Source organism: Eulemur rufifrons, chromosome 6 (genome assembly GCF_041146395.1).
Source record: "Eulemur rufifrons isolate Redbay chromosome 6, OSU_ERuf_1, whole genome shotgun sequence".
In the NCBI taxonomy this organism is placed as follows: Eukaryota; Metazoa; Chordata; class Mammalia; order Primates; family Lemuridae; genus Eulemur; species Eulemur rufifrons.
This window is the reverse complement of record NC_090988.1, coordinates 101,206,857-101,225,182: the sequence shown is the minus strand read 5'-3', so window position 1 is coordinate 101,225,182 and position 18,326 is coordinate 101,206,857. Positions and strand designations below refer to the sequence as shown.

The following is an 18,326-nucleotide window of genomic DNA, read 5'->3' as shown; positions in this document are numbered from 1 at the left end:
AAAGCCAGAAGCAGGCTGCAAGGGCGCCCGAGCCACGTGACAGGGGCCCACCCCCGGAAACGGACTCCGTCACATGACTGCAGGGCCTGTGAGCGTTTTCCTCACGTGACTGAGGCGCCGGTGTGTGGACCAATAGACGGGCGGGGGCGGGGCGGCCAGGGGCCGTGCGCGCGAAGGGAACCCGGGTCCCGGCGACCGCGGAGACCCGGTGGGGCTAGTTGTCGCGGGCCAGCCACCTGCCTCAGCCCGGTCGCAGGCTAGGCCCGGGTTCGGAGCTGGGCCAGCATGAAGTGCCTGGTTATGGGCGGCAACGTGAAGGGTGAGTTTGGGACGGCCTGGCGGCGGGGACACGTGAGCCGGCCCGAGGCGCCAGCCTGACCCCTTTCTGCTCTCCCCGCAGTGCTCGGCAAGGCCGTCCACTCCCTGTCCCGTATCGGGGACGAGCTCTACCTGGAACCCTTGGAAGACGGGGTGAGGGGCTGGGGTATGAGGGGTGGGATGCCAGCCGGGAGCCTGGACTCAAGTCTGGCTTCCAGCAGGCAGCGTGACTGTGGGCAGAGTTGTCTGCCGAGTTTTAGTGTCCTCTCCAGCTGTGGGGCGTCAGCTTGGGCCCTGTGATCTTCCCCGGCCAGTGTGTGAATTGAAGGCAGCGGGGGTGGCATGGACTTAGAGATAACTAGGGGGAAGGGCAGGGTGTGCAGACGCTTGACCCCGGGAGCAGTGCTGAGGCTGACTCTACAGAATTCATGAGAAGATACTAGCTGACTGCAGGGAGAAGGGTTTCAACAGGTGTTGGTGGGGGGGGGGGGGGAACATTAGGGCAAGTGTGCAAGCAAATACAGGCTGCAGGGCTGGGCCTGTCGCTGCCCCCAGACTACATCCGTCTCTCCCTGCTTTTCTGCTTTTCTGCTTTTCGTGGCCCAGCTCTCCCTCCGGACTGTGAACTCCTCCCGCTCTGCCTATGCCTGCTTCGTCTTTGCCCCACTCTTCTTCCAGCAGTACCAGGCCACCACCCCTGGTCAGGACCCGCTGCGCTGTAAGATCCTGATGAAGGTGAGACCCTTCCCTTAGCAGTGGCACTGCCCCAACCCAGGAATCTCCACGAGCTGTGCCTCTGCTCTGGGGCACTCAGCAGATGCTAATGGGGGAGACAGACACATGCAGGAGCAGTCCCATGCAAAATGCAGTGAGGGGCTGGGCACAGTGGCTCACACCTGTAATCCCAGCACTTTGGGAGGGAGAAGGATCGATTGAGGCCAGGAGTTCGCAACCAGACTGAGCAACATAGCAAGACTCTGTCTCTACAAAAAGTAAAAAATTAGCCAGGCATGGTGTATGCATCTCTAGTTCCAGCTCCTTGGGAGGCTGAGGCAGGAGGATAGCTTGAGCCCAGGACTTTGAGGTTGCAGCGAACTATGATGACACCACTGTACTTTAGCCCGGGCAACAGAGCGAGACCTTGTCTCAAAAAAAATAAAATGCACTGAGGGGCATAGTAAAGACATGCAAAGAGGGGACCTGAGAAGGTGGGGAAATTCAGGTTGTCAAAAAAGGTAAGCAGTCTTTTAAGGCACTTCAGGCAGAGGGAACAGCATGAACAAGGCCGGGAAGTATGCAAATGTCCCATATGTCATGGGAGCCCCTTTCTCAGTGTTACATGATGGGCCGGGGCCTGCATGGAATGTGAGAGCTGGCTGGTGGAGGCGCAGTGCTGGGCTGATATGTCTTCCCCCACTCAGTCCTTCCTGTCCGTCTTCCGCTCGCTGGCAATGCTGGAGAAGACTGTGGAAAAATGCTGCATTTCCTTGAATGGCAGGAGCAGCCGCCTGGTGGTCCAGCTGCACTGCAAGTATGGTGAGTGGGCAGCTCATCAGCCAGAGGGTCCCTAAGTGGGGGGAGATCACTGAGGCCCACTGAGACCCTGTCTGCCCATCCAGGGGTGAGGAAGACTCACAACCTGTCCTTCCAGGACTGCGAGTCCCTACAGGCCGTCTTTGACCCAGCCTCGTGCCCCCACATGCTTCGCGCCCCAGCACGGTGAGCACACCCCAGCGACAAGCTCAGCCCTAGGTCTCTCTCTTCCTTATTTGGGGCCTCAAGGGCCAATTTAAGAAGGCACCTTCCTCATTTTACTTACGGAGTTTCTGTGAACCTCAAAGATACGCATCCCAGTGTGTGCTTAGGTCTTTGTTTGGCTCTTTAGTGGCAGAGGCTGGCATGGATGAGGTGCGGGTGCCCTCTTGTGCCATTCTCCTTATTGTCTTTACGGCCCTGTAATCTCCATCCCAAAGTCTGGTTGGCTTCCTGGCCAATCGTACCCATTTTAATTCCTCTTGTAGAGAGCACATCCCTGACCTGCCATCAGATTTCTTGTGTGGCCTAAGTAACCTTGAAGGTCTGTCCTTAACCTTGTGGCTCAAAGGTTCAAAATCCAGCATGGTCATCCTTCTAGAGGTGTTCCCCATCCAAGGGCAGCCTCTCTTCCTAACTGCCTGGGATCTAGCTTTGAGGAGTCTCCAGGCCAAGGTGGGAGGCTGGGTGAGGGTGTCGTGCACCAGGAGGGTGACCTGAACACTCAGCCGCGGGCGTGGACTCTGGGCGGTCAGAGCACAAGGGCTGTCTAGGGCCAGGGAAATGGGGACTCCAGTGGAAGCAAAGGCCCCTGGCGAGGACCAGCTCAGAGAAGAGTGGGCTCGCCCCCTGCCCCATGCTGGATACTGCGTTCAAGTGGCCTGAGGTCCCGTTCATTTCTCATGGTGACTGAAGGTCCCTTTGGGTCTTGACGTCTGTTTCCCCAGGTTCTGTTGAGCTAACACTGCTCAGGACTCTCAGTGAAAGAGGGGAGGCTATCACCTTGGTCTGTACTATTTTTTTCTCTTCTTTTAAATGAGCAATTGTTTCTTTTTCTTATGGACAGTTTCAAATACGTATAAAAGCAGATGCCAGCTCTTGTCTCCAATTAACTTGAGGCAAATTCCAGATGTACTTCCTCTTTATAGTAGCGTGTATCCTTAGAAGACAAAGACTTAAGGGCTCTTTCTGAAGGCTGGGTTTGTAGGGATGGCATGAGTGTGGTGTCCCACCTCTGCATGGCCAGGTGCAGCCAGCCTGTCCTCCCTGCTCCCTGCTCTGGGCTCTGTTCTTGTCCTCTTGTCTGCCTTATCCCTTCTCTCTCACACCTTGGGAACTTCTGACAGCAGGGACCACATCCTGCTCATTCTGTCCTCGCCTTCCCAGGGCCTGCTAGGCCTGTGCACGTGCTTGGTCACCACCCTGCCTCCGGTCCTCTGGGAGCGGAGCCCCTGGGCAGGACCAAGCATTCTGTGTAATGCTCTGCCCTCCTCACAGGGTCCTGGGGGAGGCTGTTCTGCCCTTCCCTCCTGCACTGGCTGAAGTGACGCTGGGCATTGGCTGTGGCCGCAGGGTCATCCTGCGCAGCTACCAGGAGGAGGAGGAGGCAGGTGAGGAGCCAGGGTGGCCTAGGACAGAGCAGAGCTGAGGATGGGAAGGGTGGGGCCCAGGTTCCTAGGTTCTTCCTGTTCCTGCCCCCACAGACAGCACCGTCAAAGCGATGATGACTGAGATGAGCATTGGGGAGGAGGATTTCCAGCAGTTGCAGGCGCAAGAAGGGGTGGCTGTCACTTTCTGCCTCAAGGAATTCCGGGTGAGGTTCCCCGCCACGCACTCACTGTCCTGTCCTCCCTCCCTAGCCCAGGGCCTCACCACCCTGCCTCTTCCCTCCCAGGGGCTCCTGAGCTTTGCAGAGTCAGCAAACTTGAATCTTAGCATTCATTTTGATGCTCCAGGCCGGTAATTCCCAGTCTTGGGACAAGGGAGGGGGAGGGCCCTAGGATGCCAGGAGCTAAATGGAATGACCTAGCTGGGGACCCCTGTTCACTGCCCAGACCAGCCATCTTCACTATCAAGGACTCTCTGCTGGATGGCCACTTTGTCTTAGCCACACTCTCAGAGACTGACCCACACTCCAAGGACCTAGGCTCCCAGGAGCTCCATCGGCCAGTGCCTCCGCTTCAGGATTACAGGTGAGGGCACCCCCTGCCCCCCCATTCCTCCTCTGTGCACCCCAGCCTGATCCTGCTGCCTCCAGCCTCTGCCGCTCCCCCCAACACACGCTTCTTGGGCCCCCACCTCCACAGCGCTCACAGCTTCCAGTCCTGCAGGCACAGCCTTCACGGTCAGCTGTGCTGAGACCCCTCCCACCTAGGGAAGCATCCCCAGGGTCCTGCTGGCTTCCTTGTCTGGCTGAGGCCTCCCCTCTGAGCCTCCTCCCAGGCCACGGAGGGAAAAGGCTGCTGGGAGGAGGGAGCTGCCTGGGGTGGGGGAAGCAGGTGGCTGGAAGGGCAGGTGGGTTGGGGGGAGGGGCCCAGTGTAGTTTCAGCAGAGGAAGTTTGGTCTGGCCCCCTGCCCAGCTTGTCCCTGGGCGCCAGTGCTCTCCAGTTCCTGTCCCCTGGGAAGGTGCGGGCTTGGGCCCCAAGTGGCCCAGCTCAAATGACTGGCTGCTCTCTTCCCCCAGCTGAGCTAAACTGGCCCACAGGATGCCTCCCTTAGGCCCCTACCTGAACTCTGATCAAAGGGCTTCCAGGCCCACCCCCTCCAGGAAGCCACCACTTAACCCCAGCATCCTCTCCTCTCCAACCAAACCAGGAAGTAATAAAACCATGCAAGCACCAGCAGTCATGAGGCCTCAGAGCCCCCTCTGAGCTCTCCGAGGTGGAGCCCTGCCTCTGTGCCCCGCCCCCTCCCTCTTCCTCACTGGTACTCTGTTGCTGCCTGCAGCACACCCCACCTGGACGACTTTGCCAATGATGACATTGACTCTTACATGATCGCCATGGAAACCACCATAAGCAGTGAGGGCTCACGGGCGCTGCCCTCCGTTTCCCTTTCACCTGGCTGCCAGCACCGCCATAGCCCTGACCCCCACTCAGAGGAGGAAGACGAAGCTGAGCCCAGTACAGTGCCTGGGACTCCCCCACCCAAGAAGGTAGGGGCTGGAGGTGGAGGCGGGGGATGGGAGTTGAGGAAAGGAGCAGCCTCCAGAACTCTCTGTTCTCTTTCCAGTTCCGCTCGCTGTTCTTTGGCTCCATCCTGGCCCCTGTACACTCCCCCCAGGGCCCCAGCCCTGTGCTGGCTGAAGACAGTGAGGGTGAAGGCTGAACTGAGAACCTGAAGTCTGTGTCCAGAGGCCTTGGGCTAGGCGTAGCCCCAGCCCTGGAGGGTCGTAAAGGTGGAGGTGCTGGAGCCGAGCTGGCGGTTCTGCTCCCTCCGGCAGGCCCTGCCCGGCTCACCCTGACTGGCCTGGGTCCTATTGTCACCCTCAACCCCCAACCAATCATGTCTCTTCCCAGACCTGGCCTTGAGCTGCTACCTGACAGGAGGTCCCTCACCTCTTATTTACCACTGAGCCTTAGGCCAGACTCCAACCACCTGGCCAGGGCTGGAAACCTGTCTTCCTCACACTCACCTTTATAAGAAAAGAACCTGGCCCTGCTGATGCGCTCTGCCAATCATGCCTGTTTGTTCCTCAAGTCCTGCACATACCCCTGGGACCCCCTGTGGATGACGCAGACTATTTTTCTTGCATTCCCAATACTGTGTTCCTGGCTTGGAATTCTGAGAGCCCCTCGGGCCCAGCAAGCCCGCGCTCTCTGGTGGCTCTGTGCAGAAGGGCTGCCAGGCCCAGTGTTTGGAACAAGGGAGACAGAGGCCATGGCAAGAATCCAGCTTTGACCTTTATTCAAGAGACCAGATGGGTTTCCCCAGGATCCGGCTGCCAGCCCTGAGGCCAAGCAAGGCTGGAGACGCACAATCTGGCCTGCCATTGCCCTGAGCTGCAGCCTTGGCCCCAGGATCCTGCTTGCAGCCACCACAGGTACAGGCAGGAGGGAGCCCTGGGGGATTGGACGCTGCTATCGATTCATTAAAAAAAAAAAGAAAAATACACCAAGGCTCCATGTTCCCCATGATGGGTGTGCCCGAGGGGCCAGTGTGACCCCCCATGGCAACATGATTTCTGTACAATCAATCCATCATCCGGGGCAGAGGGGCAGCATGTAGGGGCTATTTCTTGGCTTTGGCGGAATTGCGGGGTGGGGTGATAGGTCGGCCCCCAGGGTTCAGGCCACTGAACTGCCCGTATTTCCCCTTGTTCTTGTCGGCGGGCTTGAGGATCTAGAAGAGACAAAGCCAGTCAGGCTCAAGGGGCTCAGCCACAGGGCCCGCCAGTCCCTTCCTGCCCCACACCCACCTGGAAGGAGCACATGAGGGTCTCATCCACACTCATCATGGCACCAGCGTTGTCAAACTCGCCACAGTAGTTGGGAGCTGAGAAAAGTGTCACCAGCTGCCGTTTGGCAAAGAACTCATAGCCATCTTCTACTACCTGGGCAAGGAAGGGAGCAGTTAGTTCCGCAAGAAGAGGCCTGTGCGTTCCCCACCCCCTGCCCAGACCAGAGCCTGCCGGCCCACCTGGTGCGCTCGGCAGATGAGGTCCAAGTCGTGCTTGTGCAGGAACTTGGCAACCACCTCAGCTCCGAAGGTAAAGGAGACGCCGCGGTCGTTCTCACCCCAGCCCTGCACATCTTTGTCAGGGTCAGACCACAGCAGGTCACACAGCAGGCCCTGGTCAGGCACATCTGTGGGCCGCATGATGCGCCGTATCTGCTCCATGGACTGCAGGTCCGGGGACAGGCCTGAGGGGCACCAGGGGCAGGTCACTTCCTCAACAAGTCTCAAAACAAGGACCTCCCTCCTCCAGGAAGCATTTGCCAACCAGCCCTACCCTTCCCACCACCCCTTCGCCCCTCTCCTGGGCTCCTGAGAGCCCAGGCAGAGGCTTTTTCAAGGTTCCAAACAATCACAAAAACGTCCCTGCCCTCAAGGAGCAGAGAGCTCCCTGGAAAAAGGAGACAAGTAAATTCCATGCAGGATGGCGAATGCCATGACAGGGAAGCAAGTGCAGCCTGACGCAGCGGGGTAGGGGGAAGTCCTGGAAGGAGTGGCATCCAAGACCCAAGGGAGAGCTGTTCCAGGCAACTGGGAATGTGTCCTCCAGCTAACAGCTTCCTTCCAAGGCCCAGGGATGTGGCCAGGGCTCCTTCCCAGGCCTTCCCTCAGCATGTGCCCCAGAGCCACCCTCACCTCCGTGGCAGCAGAAGATCTTCTCATCTACAATGGCCGCGATGGGCAGGCAGTTGAAGCAGTCAGTGAAGGTTTTCCACAGTTTGATGTTGTAGCGTCTCTTACCTACCCAGGGGAAGGAGCAGCTCATGGAAGGCCTGCCTGCCCCCGCCCACCCCCAGCCTGGTCTCGGGGCCTTCCGGGGCACTTTGGGGGCTATTCAAACACAGCTGGAAGAAGTAAGGCAAGGAGGGCTCAAATCCCCCACCACCTACCAGCCTTCCAAGAGTTCTAAAGCACTGAAGTCCACAGGAAGCCAAGTTCCAATCTGGACCAACCTCAGGGCTAGCACCCACCTACCCCCCATGAGCAGGGCCAGGCCAAGACTGGGTCTGGTTTATCTCAGCTTCTGGACAGCAGAGTCCAGTCCACATAGGCATCCGAGTGCTCAAGCAGCAAATGTACTGGAGGGGATTGTCACCAGGCAGGGTCCTGGGGGAATGCACTTAGAACACAGGCAGCCCTCCAGTCAGCAGCCATTCACCAGACCCCATGCCAGCCAGGGAGGGCAGGGCAGACAGGTATGAACCGACCCGGGCTCTGCCCTCGCACAGCTCACAGTCCAACAGGTATCTCAGATACTGAAGTTGCTGCTGCCAGGCCAATGTGAGGGTCCCACTGAACAGCAGAAAGTGCCATTCAGGACCTGGGCAGCCTCTGGACACATAGACCACTCACACTCATCGTAGAAACCGTAGATACGGTTGATGCTGGCACACTCATGGTTCCCACGGAGCAGGAAGAAATTCTCAGGGTACTTGATCTTATAGGCTAGCAGCAGGCAGATAGTCTCCAAAGACTGCTTGCCCCGGTCCACATAGTCCCCCAGGAAGAGGTAGTTGCTCTCTGGAGGGAAGCCGCCATACTCAAACAGCCGCAGAAGGTCATAGTACTGGCCATGGATGTCACCTGTGACCCAGGGAATCATAAGCTAGGTGCATGGTCTAGACTGGAACCCAGACCCAGGATTGGGCTGAAAGGAAGAGGAAACCAGAAACTTTGGGGGGCCAGTGCCGCTTTCAGGAAGCCAAAGGGGCCGGGGCAGGGGGCTCACCACAGATCTTGAGGGGTGCCTCCAGCTCCAAAAGAATGGGCTGGCTCAGGAAAATCTCCCGGGATTTGAGGCACAGACCACGGATCTCATTTTCTGTCAGCTGTACATTCTTTCCAGGCCGTGAGCCCTGCACTGGGGGTGGAATGGGGGTGTCAGGACCCTGGCCCCTCAGACAGGAGGGTGGGCGTCGCGGGTGACCCCATGGGCAACTCGGGGCGCCTGGGCCTCCCAGGCCCCTCCTTGCCCAGAGGCAGCTGTTGCTGCTGAGCCTTCCAGGACCTCCGTGCCTCAAGCCTCCTAAGGGAAGACCCAGACTACCCTCAAGGCCCTCGAGAGGGGACAGGGCCTGCCACCGGAATCCTCACCGCGCAGGACCCCTTCTAGGGCTAGGCTTCACAGGTTTCTCCCTCAACCCAAGAGCCAGGCCAACCCGTGTGCCCCCGGCCCAGGAGAGGGGGCTGCTCCCTTGTCCGAGCGGGCCCCAGACCTCTCAGGCGCGCCCGCGAATGGGGGGGCGGCTGTGGACACGGGACCTCGCGGCCCGTCCCCGCCCAGTCTAAGCTGGCTCCGGGAGGGGCAGGCCCGCCCGCGCGCCACTTCCGGGCCGGGCAGGGGGACAGGGCGCGGCAGGCGCGGACCTTCCCCGCCCCGGCCAACCTTCCAGCAGGCGCCCGATGATAGAGTCCAGGTTGAGCTTCTCGCTGTCGGACATGGCGGCGCCGCCGCTCCGGCCCACCAGCTCCGGGCCCGCTCCTGCCTCCCTCCCGCCGGCAGCCTCCTTCCGGCCTGGCTCTCCTTCCGCCCGCCCCAGTCGCCCCCGGCCGCCCCGCCTCCTCGGCCTCCGGGCCCGCCCCGCCACGCCCTCCCTCGCGCTCTAGCGCCTCAACTGGACGCGATGGGCAGAGGCCGCGGCGCCCCGGGAGGCGGGGCCTCGGGCTACGGGGAGGGGCTTGGAGCGTCGGGGGCGGGGCCTGGTGGAGGCTGGTGGGCGGGGTTTGGGCGGGGCAAAGTTGAGTCTGGTTCCGCCCTTTGAGAGTCACCCAGCCCCATTTCCGAGGGTATGGGACCGGAAGTACTATAGAAGTTGTTTTTCTCTTTCAAGGGCCAAATAGCCCTTCCCACCCCTGCCCTGGGTGAGATGGTGGTGTGAGCACAGTACCGTCTCCTCAAACGCTACAGATTAAGTCTTCAAAGTGCAGAAAAGGAAACAGGCTCACAGATAGCAATGGCTTGTCAAGACCAGGGCCTCACGTTCCCGGAGGACGCCTTCATCCTGGGTCACTGTGGTCCCCAGATGGCTGAGTGCATTTTGGTCCACACTGCCTTGGGGCTTGCTGAATTAATATTTTCTTATAAGCCCATAATTACCTTTTGAGTAGTGTAATCATATTGCATTGTGTGCATGTTAAAAGTGTGACTTTGTAAAGAGCAAACATTATTTTAAATAAACCATAATTCTTATTGAAACCCTGAGTTGGGTGCTTTACATGCCAGTATCCTGGAAACTGGAGGTGGCCAGGCCTCGTTACCTCTGGCAGGCCTTGGCCCATCATACCCAGCACAGGATCTGAAGCCCACAGCCGCCCAACGGGAGGGTGGGAGGAGCCCATGGCTCAGGGGCACTGGGGCAGGCAGGAAGAGCCTCAGAGAAAAGGGTGACCCCCCCGACTTGGGAGGGGCCCCTGGCGGGTTGCTGAAGCTGTGTGTGAAGAGGAAGTGAGAGGAGGAGGTGAGGTGCAGCGGGGAGGTGAGCTGGGCTGGTGGGGACAGGGGCTGGGCCTGGCCTTTCTGTCACTGCAGGGTCTGGCCCTCCACCCCAATAAAAGAGGAGACATAGGGGGCTGGATGACATACCCTGAGGTCTCCCTCATCTGACCCCACAGCCAGGCTTGGGGCCAGGAACTGGCTGGATGGGAATGCAGGTCCCAGGCTGGCCAGGAGTGGCCCTTCACACTGGTTCTCCCCACATTTCTCAGCCTGTGGCATCCAAAGTCTGGGCATCATGGCCCAGGCCCTGGGGGAGGACCTGGTGCAGCCTTCTGAGCTACAGGATGACTCCAGCTCTTTGGGGTCTGACTCAGAGCTGAGTGGGCCCGGCCCGTATCGCCAGGCTGACCGCTATGGCTTCATTGGGGGAAGCTCAGCAGAGCCAGGGTAAGTGGGGCAGGGCTGGGGAGGGTGGGATGCCGGGACTAAGGATGGGGTGTGAGGGCTGAATTTTGGAGTGAGGCCCAACTTCAGGGGCCCGGGAATGGTCTGGTGGTAGGGACTGAGCTGGGGACTCAGCCAGTATCACCCTCCTCAGGCTCCAGGCAGCATCTTAAGGTAGGAAGGGCTGTGGGGGGGGGGTGTCTCTGTATGTCTCTGACTCCCAACCTCCAAGGGCTTGCATCCACTTCTGGGGCTGGACTTCCTTTCCCTTTTAATTTTGGGCCCAGGAATCCCAGATCCAAATCATAGAACCTACACCTCCTCCCGTCTCCTCCCCAAGGTACAAACAGGAAAACAAGCCCAGATACAGACAGAAACTCACTCTAGGTCACACAGCAAATCAGGGGCAGAACCAGACTCAAACTTAGGACTCCTGGCTTCTAGTCCAGGGCTCTATGAATCGTCTGTGTCCCTGTCCTGGGTGACAGCCAACCAGCCCCTCCCCCAGCACACACCCACTCACCCCTTCAGTCCCTCCTGTTTCTGCCCACATTGGAGCCACATCCTTTCCTGTCCCCATGACAACCATTGGCAGCTCCTGGGTCACAGGTCACTCCCCAGGGCTCCCCAGAGATCCCAAGGGCAAGGAGCTGGGCTCACCTGGGTAGCATGGAGGGCGGCAGGTATGGGATTTAGGTAAAAACAGCTGCCCAGCACCTGGATATCTGTGCCATGTGCCACCAGGCCAGGCCACCCCCCTGCAGACCTAATCCGCCAACGGGAAATGAAGTGGGTGGAGATGACCTCGCACTGGGAGAAAACCATGTCTCGGCGGTACAAGAAGGTGAGGGGAAGAGTGGCCCCACCCAGGCCTCCTTGGCCCATTTCCTTCTGCCTGGCCCCATGCCTTTGCTCCCTGCCACCCAGAGTGGTCCCTGCCCGATGCTAAGTTGTGCTCGGAGCCTGCCAACAGGAGCCAGTGGGGCTGGCGTGAGGGAGCTTCTCGGCATCCCCCACAGGTAAAGATGCAGTGTCGCAAAGGCATCCCCTCGGCCCTGCGGGCCCGCTGCTGGCCCCTGCTGTGTGGGGCCCATGTGTGTCAGAAGAACAGCCCTGGCACCTACCAGGTGAGAGAGTGGGCAGGGGTCCCACCTCCCCCTCCCAGAGCCCTTCACCATACTGAGCCCTCACACCCGTCTTCCTGCCCGCCCACCCACAGAAGCTGGCAGAGGCCCCAGGAGACCCCCAGTGGATGGAGACCATTGGCAGGGACCTGCATCGTCAGTTCCCTCTGCACGAGATGTTTGTGTCACCCCAGGGCCATGGGTACGAAGCCAGTGATGCCCAGGGACCCCAGCCCCACAAGCCCCAGCCATTTGGGCCCAGTCTTCCCACCCTAGTGTTACAGCCTTGCATCTCAGAGGACCCAGCAAGGCTCAGGGAGGCTGAGGCCTGGGCAGAGGCCACCAGAGTGGGGACGGGATGCCTGGAGGACTGGCCCCTAATGGGGTCTTCTGGCACAGGCAGCAGGGGCTCCTGCAGGTCCTCAAGGCCTACACCCTGTATCGACCAGAACAGGGCTACTGCCAGGCCCAGGGTCCCGTGGCTGCTGTGCTGCTCATGCACCTGCCCCCAGAGGTGAGTGACCAGGACCCTGCTCTAGGGAGCTGAGCCCCTGAACCCTGAACCCTAGGCCCCCAGTGATCCCCAACCCTACAAGCTCTGGCTTCAGGGACCTAGGATCTTTGACTCCTGGACCCTGTCCTAGTGACCCAGAGCCTCGTGACTACCAACCTCAGTGACCTTCAAGCCTCACGATCTTGACTCCAGGAGCCTGGGACCTTGACCTTGACCCTTACCCCAGTGGTCAAGGAGTCTGGATATTCATCACCTTGACTCCATGACTACTGATTCTGAACCCTGGGACTCTGATCCCTGACCCCAATGACCCCAAGAACCCAGGACTTGAACTTTGGGACCCTCCCAACCCTTGCCCAGTGAGCCCCAGCCCTGTGGCCCTCAAATCCAACACCCTGATGATCCCTGTGACTTCTGACCCCCTGAGCCCATGAGCAGGCCCTGGCTTTTGGAAAGCACACCCAGGCACCGGGCAGATTGCAGGGGGGCACTGAGTCCAGGCTCCTGGTTGTGCCCAGGCCCTCCCCAACACCCTTTGCCCGTCCTGCCTTCCCTTCCGTGGTACCTTCCTTGGTGGGCACTACAGGCCTGTGCCCTCTCCCCCCAGGAGGCCTTCTGGTGCCTGGTGCAGATCTGTGAGGTCTACCTCCCCGGCTACTACGGGCCCCACATGGTGAGAGGCTGGGATGGGGGCTGGAGGAAAGAGGGGAAGGGGCCTGGCATGTGAGTGGGGGCTGGGGACTGAAGGGGCAGAAGCCTGGGGTGGGGGTGGAGGTGCCGGGCGGCACTGGCCTCCAAGCTCATGGACAAGGCCACAGGAGGCTGTGCGGCTGGACGCCGAGGTGTTCATGGCCCTGCTGCGGCGGCTGCTCCCGCGTGTGCACAAGCACCTGCAGCAGGTGGGCGTCGGACCCCTGCTCTACCTGCCCGAGTGGTTCCTGTGCCTCTTCGCCCGCTCCCTGCCCTTCCCCACGGTACTTCGCGTCTGGGACGCCTTCCTCAGCGAGGGTGAGCGAGGCGGGGCCTTGGCGCGCACATGGGGAGGCTTCGCTCTGCGCTGCCGCTGTCACTCCTGGCTCTTTGGGGGCCTCCCGTCTCAGGGCCAGGCTTGCTGAAGGCATCGGCCCGGCCTGTGATGCGGAGCACCAGAGGGAGGACTGGCACTGCCTGGGGCAGGGCGGGGCCAGGGAGGCTTTGTCGTCACAGCAGGGAGGCCTGAGCTCTGGGACTGGGCCAGGTTGGGGCCCTGGTAGGAGGCCAAGCCCTGGCGACAGGGAGCACCTGAGCCAGCAAGACCTTCCTTCTAGCGCGGGTGGGGATGGGAGGCGACAGTAACCAAATTAACAAGATATTTATAGATTGTCATAAGTGTCATGAGGAAAATAAAACAAGGGATGTGACAGAGGGTGTGAGGGGAGCAGCAGGAGGGGACTGCTGTTTTAAAGCTGCCTGGCTGCTCCGTGCAGGAGGCACACTTGCGGGGTGCTCAGGAGGCCTGGAGCTGGGAATGCTGCTGTCCCCAGGGGCAGGCTACAGTGGAGGGACACAGGAGGGAGGGTCTGGGGAGGCCGTGCCAGAGGGGGGGCTCTGGGCCAGGCCAAGAGCAGGAGGGGAGTCAGGCAGGCCCCGAGCTGGTCCCCGAGGCCCCACCTCAGTGCCTCCCACCAGCAACCCACCTGCACTTTGTTTTCTGTGTGATGCCCAGAGGTTGCACCTGAAAAAATGGTAGAAATAAATTAGTACATTCACTGAACACCTACTGTATGCCTGCCAGATTCAGGCCAACCCCCCTGAACCCCATCCCCCAACACACACACACACACGCACACACACACACAGGGGAGGGCCAGTAGCTGGCTTAGAGCTCTGGCCATAGGTGTCTAAGTGGCCATCCATGGGTCACCTCCCCTCCAGCCTTGGACCTTGAGCTGGACAGGGCCTGATCAGCTCCACCTGAGGACGAGCTCTGTGCGGGCTCCCTTGAATATCTACAAGGACATCAGATCGTCCCTTCACAAGTCACAGTTGTCAGTAGGCCTCACTGGTCCCCTGCCTGCTCCTCTCAGCAGATCAGAGGTTGCCAGGAAGGGATTTTGAGGCTCAAGGTCACACTGTGGGGAGTGTGCACACGCACAGGCATGTGCTCCTGGCTCCGGGGTGAGAAACTCTGCCCAGAATCTTTCTAGAATCAGGGTGTCACTGATCCAAGCTGAAAGGCCTTAGAGAGCACCCACCTGATCTTTCCTCGTGGAGACAAGGAAGCTGAGGCCGGAAGGCTGGGTGTGAGGTTGTCAGGAGCCCTGAGACTGATGTGGGCAGTGAGGGCCTGTGCCCCACAAAGTCCAAGCCTGTCCTCCCCCATTGCTCCTGGCTTGGGTTGGGGGAGGGGGCAGGACTATGGCTGGGGGCAGGTTCAGGTATAGAATCTAGGAGGGGCAGGGCAGGGCTGGCCTCCCGTGAGTGAGCCCCGGCCTGCAGGTGCCAAGGTGCTGTTCCGTGTGGGGCTGACGCTGGTGCGCCTGGCGCTGGGCACCGCAGAGCAGCGCGGGGCCTGCCCAGGGCTCCTGGAGACGCTTGGCGCCCTTCGAGCCATCCCCCCCACCCAGCTGCAGGAGGAGGTCTTCATGTCCCAGGTGGGTGCCCCCTGCCTGCCCTCTGCAATGGCCCAGTCCCTGCTGCACAGCGGGGGAGACAGAGTCCCAGAGCGGGAAGCCAAAGTGAGAACCGGGGCTCAGTTCCTGTCTTCTGAGCTGCAGAAAACACGAAAACCCCAGGCCTCAAGTGGCTTTCTGTGGCTCCCCCAGCAAGGCTGTCTGTCAGCCCCTCAGCCCTCAGCCACTTCCTGGGGCTGTGTACTGCCCGCCCCATGGGGACATCATGGTTTCCTGTCCCCACCCCCCGCCCTCCCCAAGTCCGGACAAACTCAGCACCAGCTGCTCCCCACAGGTGCACAGTGTGGCCCTGTCTGAGCGGGACCTGCAGCGGGAGATCAGGGTCCAGCTGGCCCAGCTGCCTGAGTCAGCGCCTGGGCCCCCCCCTCGGCCACAGGCCCGCCTTCCTGGGGCCCAAGCCATCTTTGAGGCCCAGCAGCTGGCAGGGGCACGAGGAGGCACCAAGCCTGAGGTGCCCCGAATTGTGGTGCAGCCCCCGGAGGAGCCCAGACCACCACGGCGCAAGCCCCAGACCCGCGGCAAGACTTTCCATGGGCTCCTGACTCGGGCCCGGGGGCCCCCCATTGAAGGTCCCTCCAGGTCCCATCGAGGCTCTGCCTCCTTCCTGGACACCCGCTTCTGAGGGTCCCATGGATTCAGCGTCCTGATCTCCTGAATGGCTGGCGCCAGCCCTGCAAACAGCCACTGCACTTTACGGCTGGGGTCTCGGGACTCAGCCCCCTTCCCAGCAAGGCCGGGCCGTGGAGGAGGAGCCCCCGTGTTACAGACTGTGTCAGGCACAAAGATGAAGGAAGATCACGGAGTGGGACTTGTGGGGACCCAAGCCAGCTACCTGCCCATGAAGCTGTCCTGGTGCCCAGACCCTCACAAGCATCTAAGCCAGCACTGAGGGAGTGGGACGGAGAGGCAGCTGGCTGGGCTGAGGGACCCCAAAGAGCTCCTGGAATAAAGTCTGACTGAGCAGATGCCTGGATTGAATTGGATCTAATGCCCTCCACCCCAACCCTGGACATGAGGCCGTTCCCCTCACCCACCCCCTCCCAGCCCTGCCCTCTGCTGGCCCAGCCCTGGTTCCGCCCTGGGGACACACCCAGGCTGCCCACTGGCTGCTGGGGAAGGTGTTTACCAGCCACAGGAGCCAAGTGCTGCCTCGCCCAGCCTCTTGGGGACAGGAGAGGCTCTCGCACCTGCGGGAGGAGGGCTCCCCAGCGGATGCCGCCCCTCCCTCCTTTCCCCCCAGGCAGGTTCAGGACTCCCCAGGGTGGGGGACTCTGACCCAAGTCCGCCCCCACCATGGTCCTGATCACATCTGTCAAAGAGAGCCAGGCAAGGACAAAGGCCTAGTGTGCCCAGGACAAAGGAGAAAGGTCCTGCTGGCCCTTGCTCCCCCAAGCCCTGGAGGCACCCCCTTGGGATCGCCACCATGGAAACCTCCTCCCACGCTCACTAATTGCCCCCGTGGGTGCCTGGGGTGCCTGGAACGTGAGCCATCGCCAGGACAACAGGGCTGGTTCCGATGCAGGCTGTGTCCCCAGAGTGCCTGTTCCCAGGCGCCCTCTCCCTTCCCCCCTCGGCAGCTCCGCAGTATGATGAGGGCGAGGGACATGGCGGGGAGCACCGAGAGCAGGCGGCGGAGGCCGCCGGTCAGCAGTGGACCATCGGGAGTGTTCAGTCTGCACGGCCCAGCGGCTGTGCTGGAGTATTGCCATGGCCATGTCAGAGTCTGGATTTGGAATGTTCTAGTGACAGGGGTACAGACTGCAGAAATGTACTCACTCTACATATGTTCATGTGGCACCTACTATGCGCCTGGTCAGGCCCTGGGTCCAGGACAGACCTGTCCCAATCCCAAGAAGCTGACCACCTGGAGGAGGGAATCATGGGATCCATTTGTATCTAGATTGTCCTGGGGGGAAACTGAGGCTCAGGAGGGGAGGGAACTTGGCATAGCTCACTGTCCGTGGCAGACCAAGGTTCACCCCTGCCCCCACCACTGGCAGCCCATGAACCAGCTTCCCCCTGGGAACCCACCTGGGCCTGCCCTCCTGCGCGTGCTCTCTCCTGCTCCCACCCACCCCACCGCCATTGCTGTGCCAGCCCCTTTGAGTGTGGGCCGGCAGCTGGGCTCCTGTGAGTTGGAGAGCTTCCAGAGCCTTCCTTCCCTCCCTCCTCCCCCACCATGGGGTACCTGTAGCTTAATAATCATCCCCTTACCTGTAGTTTATGAAAGCCTTTCACAGACCCCCACCCCCTCTCTGCAGGTGGCCCTGATAGCCCTATTAGAGAGACGAGGGTCAGTGAGGCTCAATACCCGGCCCGAGACCGCAGCAGAGGCAGGGCCGCTGTGAGAATGCAGAGCTCTGGGCCTTCTGGACAATGCCTTGGCCTTAGAGAGGAGTCTGATGGTGGAATCTCGGGCACTGTAGCAGGTAGGGTGGCCAGGGGACTTGCCCCTGGGGTCCACTTGGAAGCTCCCTGCCCTCCACAGTTCAGCTATTCTGCTGGGAGAATAGGAGCGCAAGAATGCAGCAGCTCAGCCCTGGGCAAAACTCTGTCATGAGGCTGGGGCAAGGTGAGGGGACAATGGCAGTGGCTCACCACAGAGACAGAGTCTGGGAGCAGGTGGTCTCCGGCAGGCCCCCCCCAGCTGGGGCTGAGTCACTGCCTTTTTCCTACTCAGGGAAGTATTTTCTGGGTGGTTTTCTGCAGGTTCCATTATCAACCATCTACACAGGAGCCTGAACTGACAGGTCAGGCCAGAAGAGGACAAGCTCCCTCCTCACATGAAGACTTTCGAGCACACATTCTCAGAGGTCCTCCTCCGCAGGGCCGCGCCAGCTCCACAGCACTTTGCACCAGTTGGGGAAAGATACTGCTCTTCAGGCAACATGCAGTCCTGCCACAGTGCACGGTGTGGCAGAGTCGGGGGGTGACCTCTCACCCAGGTGCCTTTGTGCAGTGATCAACCTGCACAACCATACTCAGTGAACCCAGAAGCTCCCTACAAACCTGCCTGGAAAGGGGATCAGAAAGGGATGTAACACATCCGAGAGCACTCAGTGTGTGGGCACTGAAGCTGGGATGGCACCCAGAAACATCTGTCAGTCTGCATCAGAGTGGGGGATGCAGAGTGGACACGAGTGGGTGGCACACAAAGGAGTGGCAGAGCATGTGGAGCCCCACCTTGGATCAGGGAGGACCCACAGTCTCCATCCTTCACTGCCACCCGCCATGCCCGCACTGTTCTGGGCTCTCAGAGGCCAAACTTGGAATCCCTGCAAAGTCCCTGCATGGGAAAGGCCCCCTTGCCCTTTCTGAGCCTCGGTTTTCTCCTACAGATAGTGGGATGATAGCTCCCACCCCAGCCTCAAGAGCGTTCTACCAGTCATACCATTATGAGGATTAGCCCTCAATCCAGCTGGGTAGCAGCGGAAGCATGGCTTCTCCTCACTCCACCCCTACCTGGCTCAGCTCAGCCTCGGGTGATGGCTATGTTTTCCTGGCAAGGACAGAGTAGGACCACCCCACCACCTGCCTGCCCCAAGTCCAAGGGCCCCGGTACTGGGCTGCAGTTTCTAAACCCTCATTTTCCTCCCTTTGTCCACAAGGCA

General features: G+C 60.4%; 3 protein-coding genes across 10 annotated transcripts; 2 read left to right on the top strand and 1 right to left on the bottom strand.

The window, feature by feature from the left end:
* The first annotated feature begins 170 nt into the window (after nucleotides 1-170).
* RAD9A (RAD9 checkpoint clamp component A) lies at nucleotides 171-5,586 on the top strand. Its single transcript, XM_069471753.1, has 11 exons — nucleotides 171-319; nucleotides 401-471; nucleotides 925-1,053; nucleotides 1,740-1,854; nucleotides 1,938-2,037; nucleotides 3,349-3,461; nucleotides 3,555-3,664; nucleotides 3,746-3,810; nucleotides 3,906-4,043; nucleotides 4,798-5,005; nucleotides 5,083-5,586. The coding sequence occupies exons 1-11, from the start codon at nucleotides 286-288 to the stop codon at nucleotides 5,176-5,178; spliced, it is 1,179 nt and encodes a 392-aa protein (XP_069327854.1). The 5' UTR covers nucleotides 171-285; the 3' UTR covers nucleotides 5,179-5,586.
* Nucleotides 5,587-5,735: 149 nt separating this feature from the next.
* On the bottom strand, nucleotides 5,736-9,042 carry PPP1CA (protein phosphatase 1 catalytic subunit alpha). Of its 4 annotated transcripts, none has more exons than XM_069471757.1 (7): nucleotides 8,912-9,042; nucleotides 8,255-8,386; nucleotides 7,879-8,109; nucleotides 7,162-7,266; nucleotides 6,486-6,713; nucleotides 6,269-6,399; nucleotides 5,736-6,192 (listed from the first exon to the last, which is right to left on the bottom strand). In XM_069471757.1, exons 1-7 carry the CDS (start codon nucleotides 8,964-8,966, stop codon nucleotides 6,082-6,084), a joined length of 993 nt encoding a protein of 330 aa, XP_069327858.1. In that variant the 5' UTR covers nucleotides 8,967-9,042; the 3' UTR covers nucleotides 5,736-6,081. The 4 variants fall into 4 exon arrangements, with proteins under 4 accessions (XP_069327858.1, XP_069327860.1, XP_069327857.1 ...); XM_069471756.1 differs by having other exon boundaries at nucleotides 5,743-6,192; nucleotides 6,269-6,403; nucleotides 6,490-6,713; nucleotides 8,912-9,023; XM_069471759.1 differs by lacking the exon at nucleotides 8,255-8,386.
* Nucleotides 9,043-9,972: 930 nt separating this feature from the next.
* TBC1D10C (TBC1 domain family member 10C) lies at nucleotides 9,973-15,680 on the top strand. 5 transcript variants are annotated; one of them, XM_069470334.1, is made up of 10 exons: nucleotides 9,973-10,001; nucleotides 10,231-10,408; nucleotides 11,150-11,249; nucleotides 11,425-11,532; nucleotides 11,625-11,731; nucleotides 11,929-12,043; nucleotides 12,651-12,716; nucleotides 12,862-13,051; nucleotides 14,522-14,676; nucleotides 14,990-15,680. In XM_069470334.1, the coding sequence occupies exons 2-10, from the start codon at nucleotides 10,257-10,259 to the stop codon at nucleotides 15,335-15,337; spliced, it is 1,341 nt and encodes a 446-aa protein (XP_069326435.1). In that variant the 5' UTR covers nucleotides 9,973-10,001; nucleotides 10,231-10,256; the 3' UTR covers nucleotides 15,338-15,680. The 5 variants fall into 5 exon arrangements, with proteins under 5 accessions (XP_069326435.1, XP_069326433.1, XP_069326432.1 ...); XM_069470332.1 differs by lacking the exon at nucleotides 9,973-10,001 and adding an exon at nucleotides 10,102-10,141 and having other exon boundaries at nucleotides 10,177-10,408; XM_069470331.1 differs by lacking the exon at nucleotides 9,973-10,001 and adding an exon at nucleotides 10,102-10,141 and having other exon boundaries at nucleotides 10,177-10,408; nucleotides 12,630-12,716.
* The last annotated feature ends 2,646 nt before the right edge of the window (nucleotides 15,681-18,326 follow it).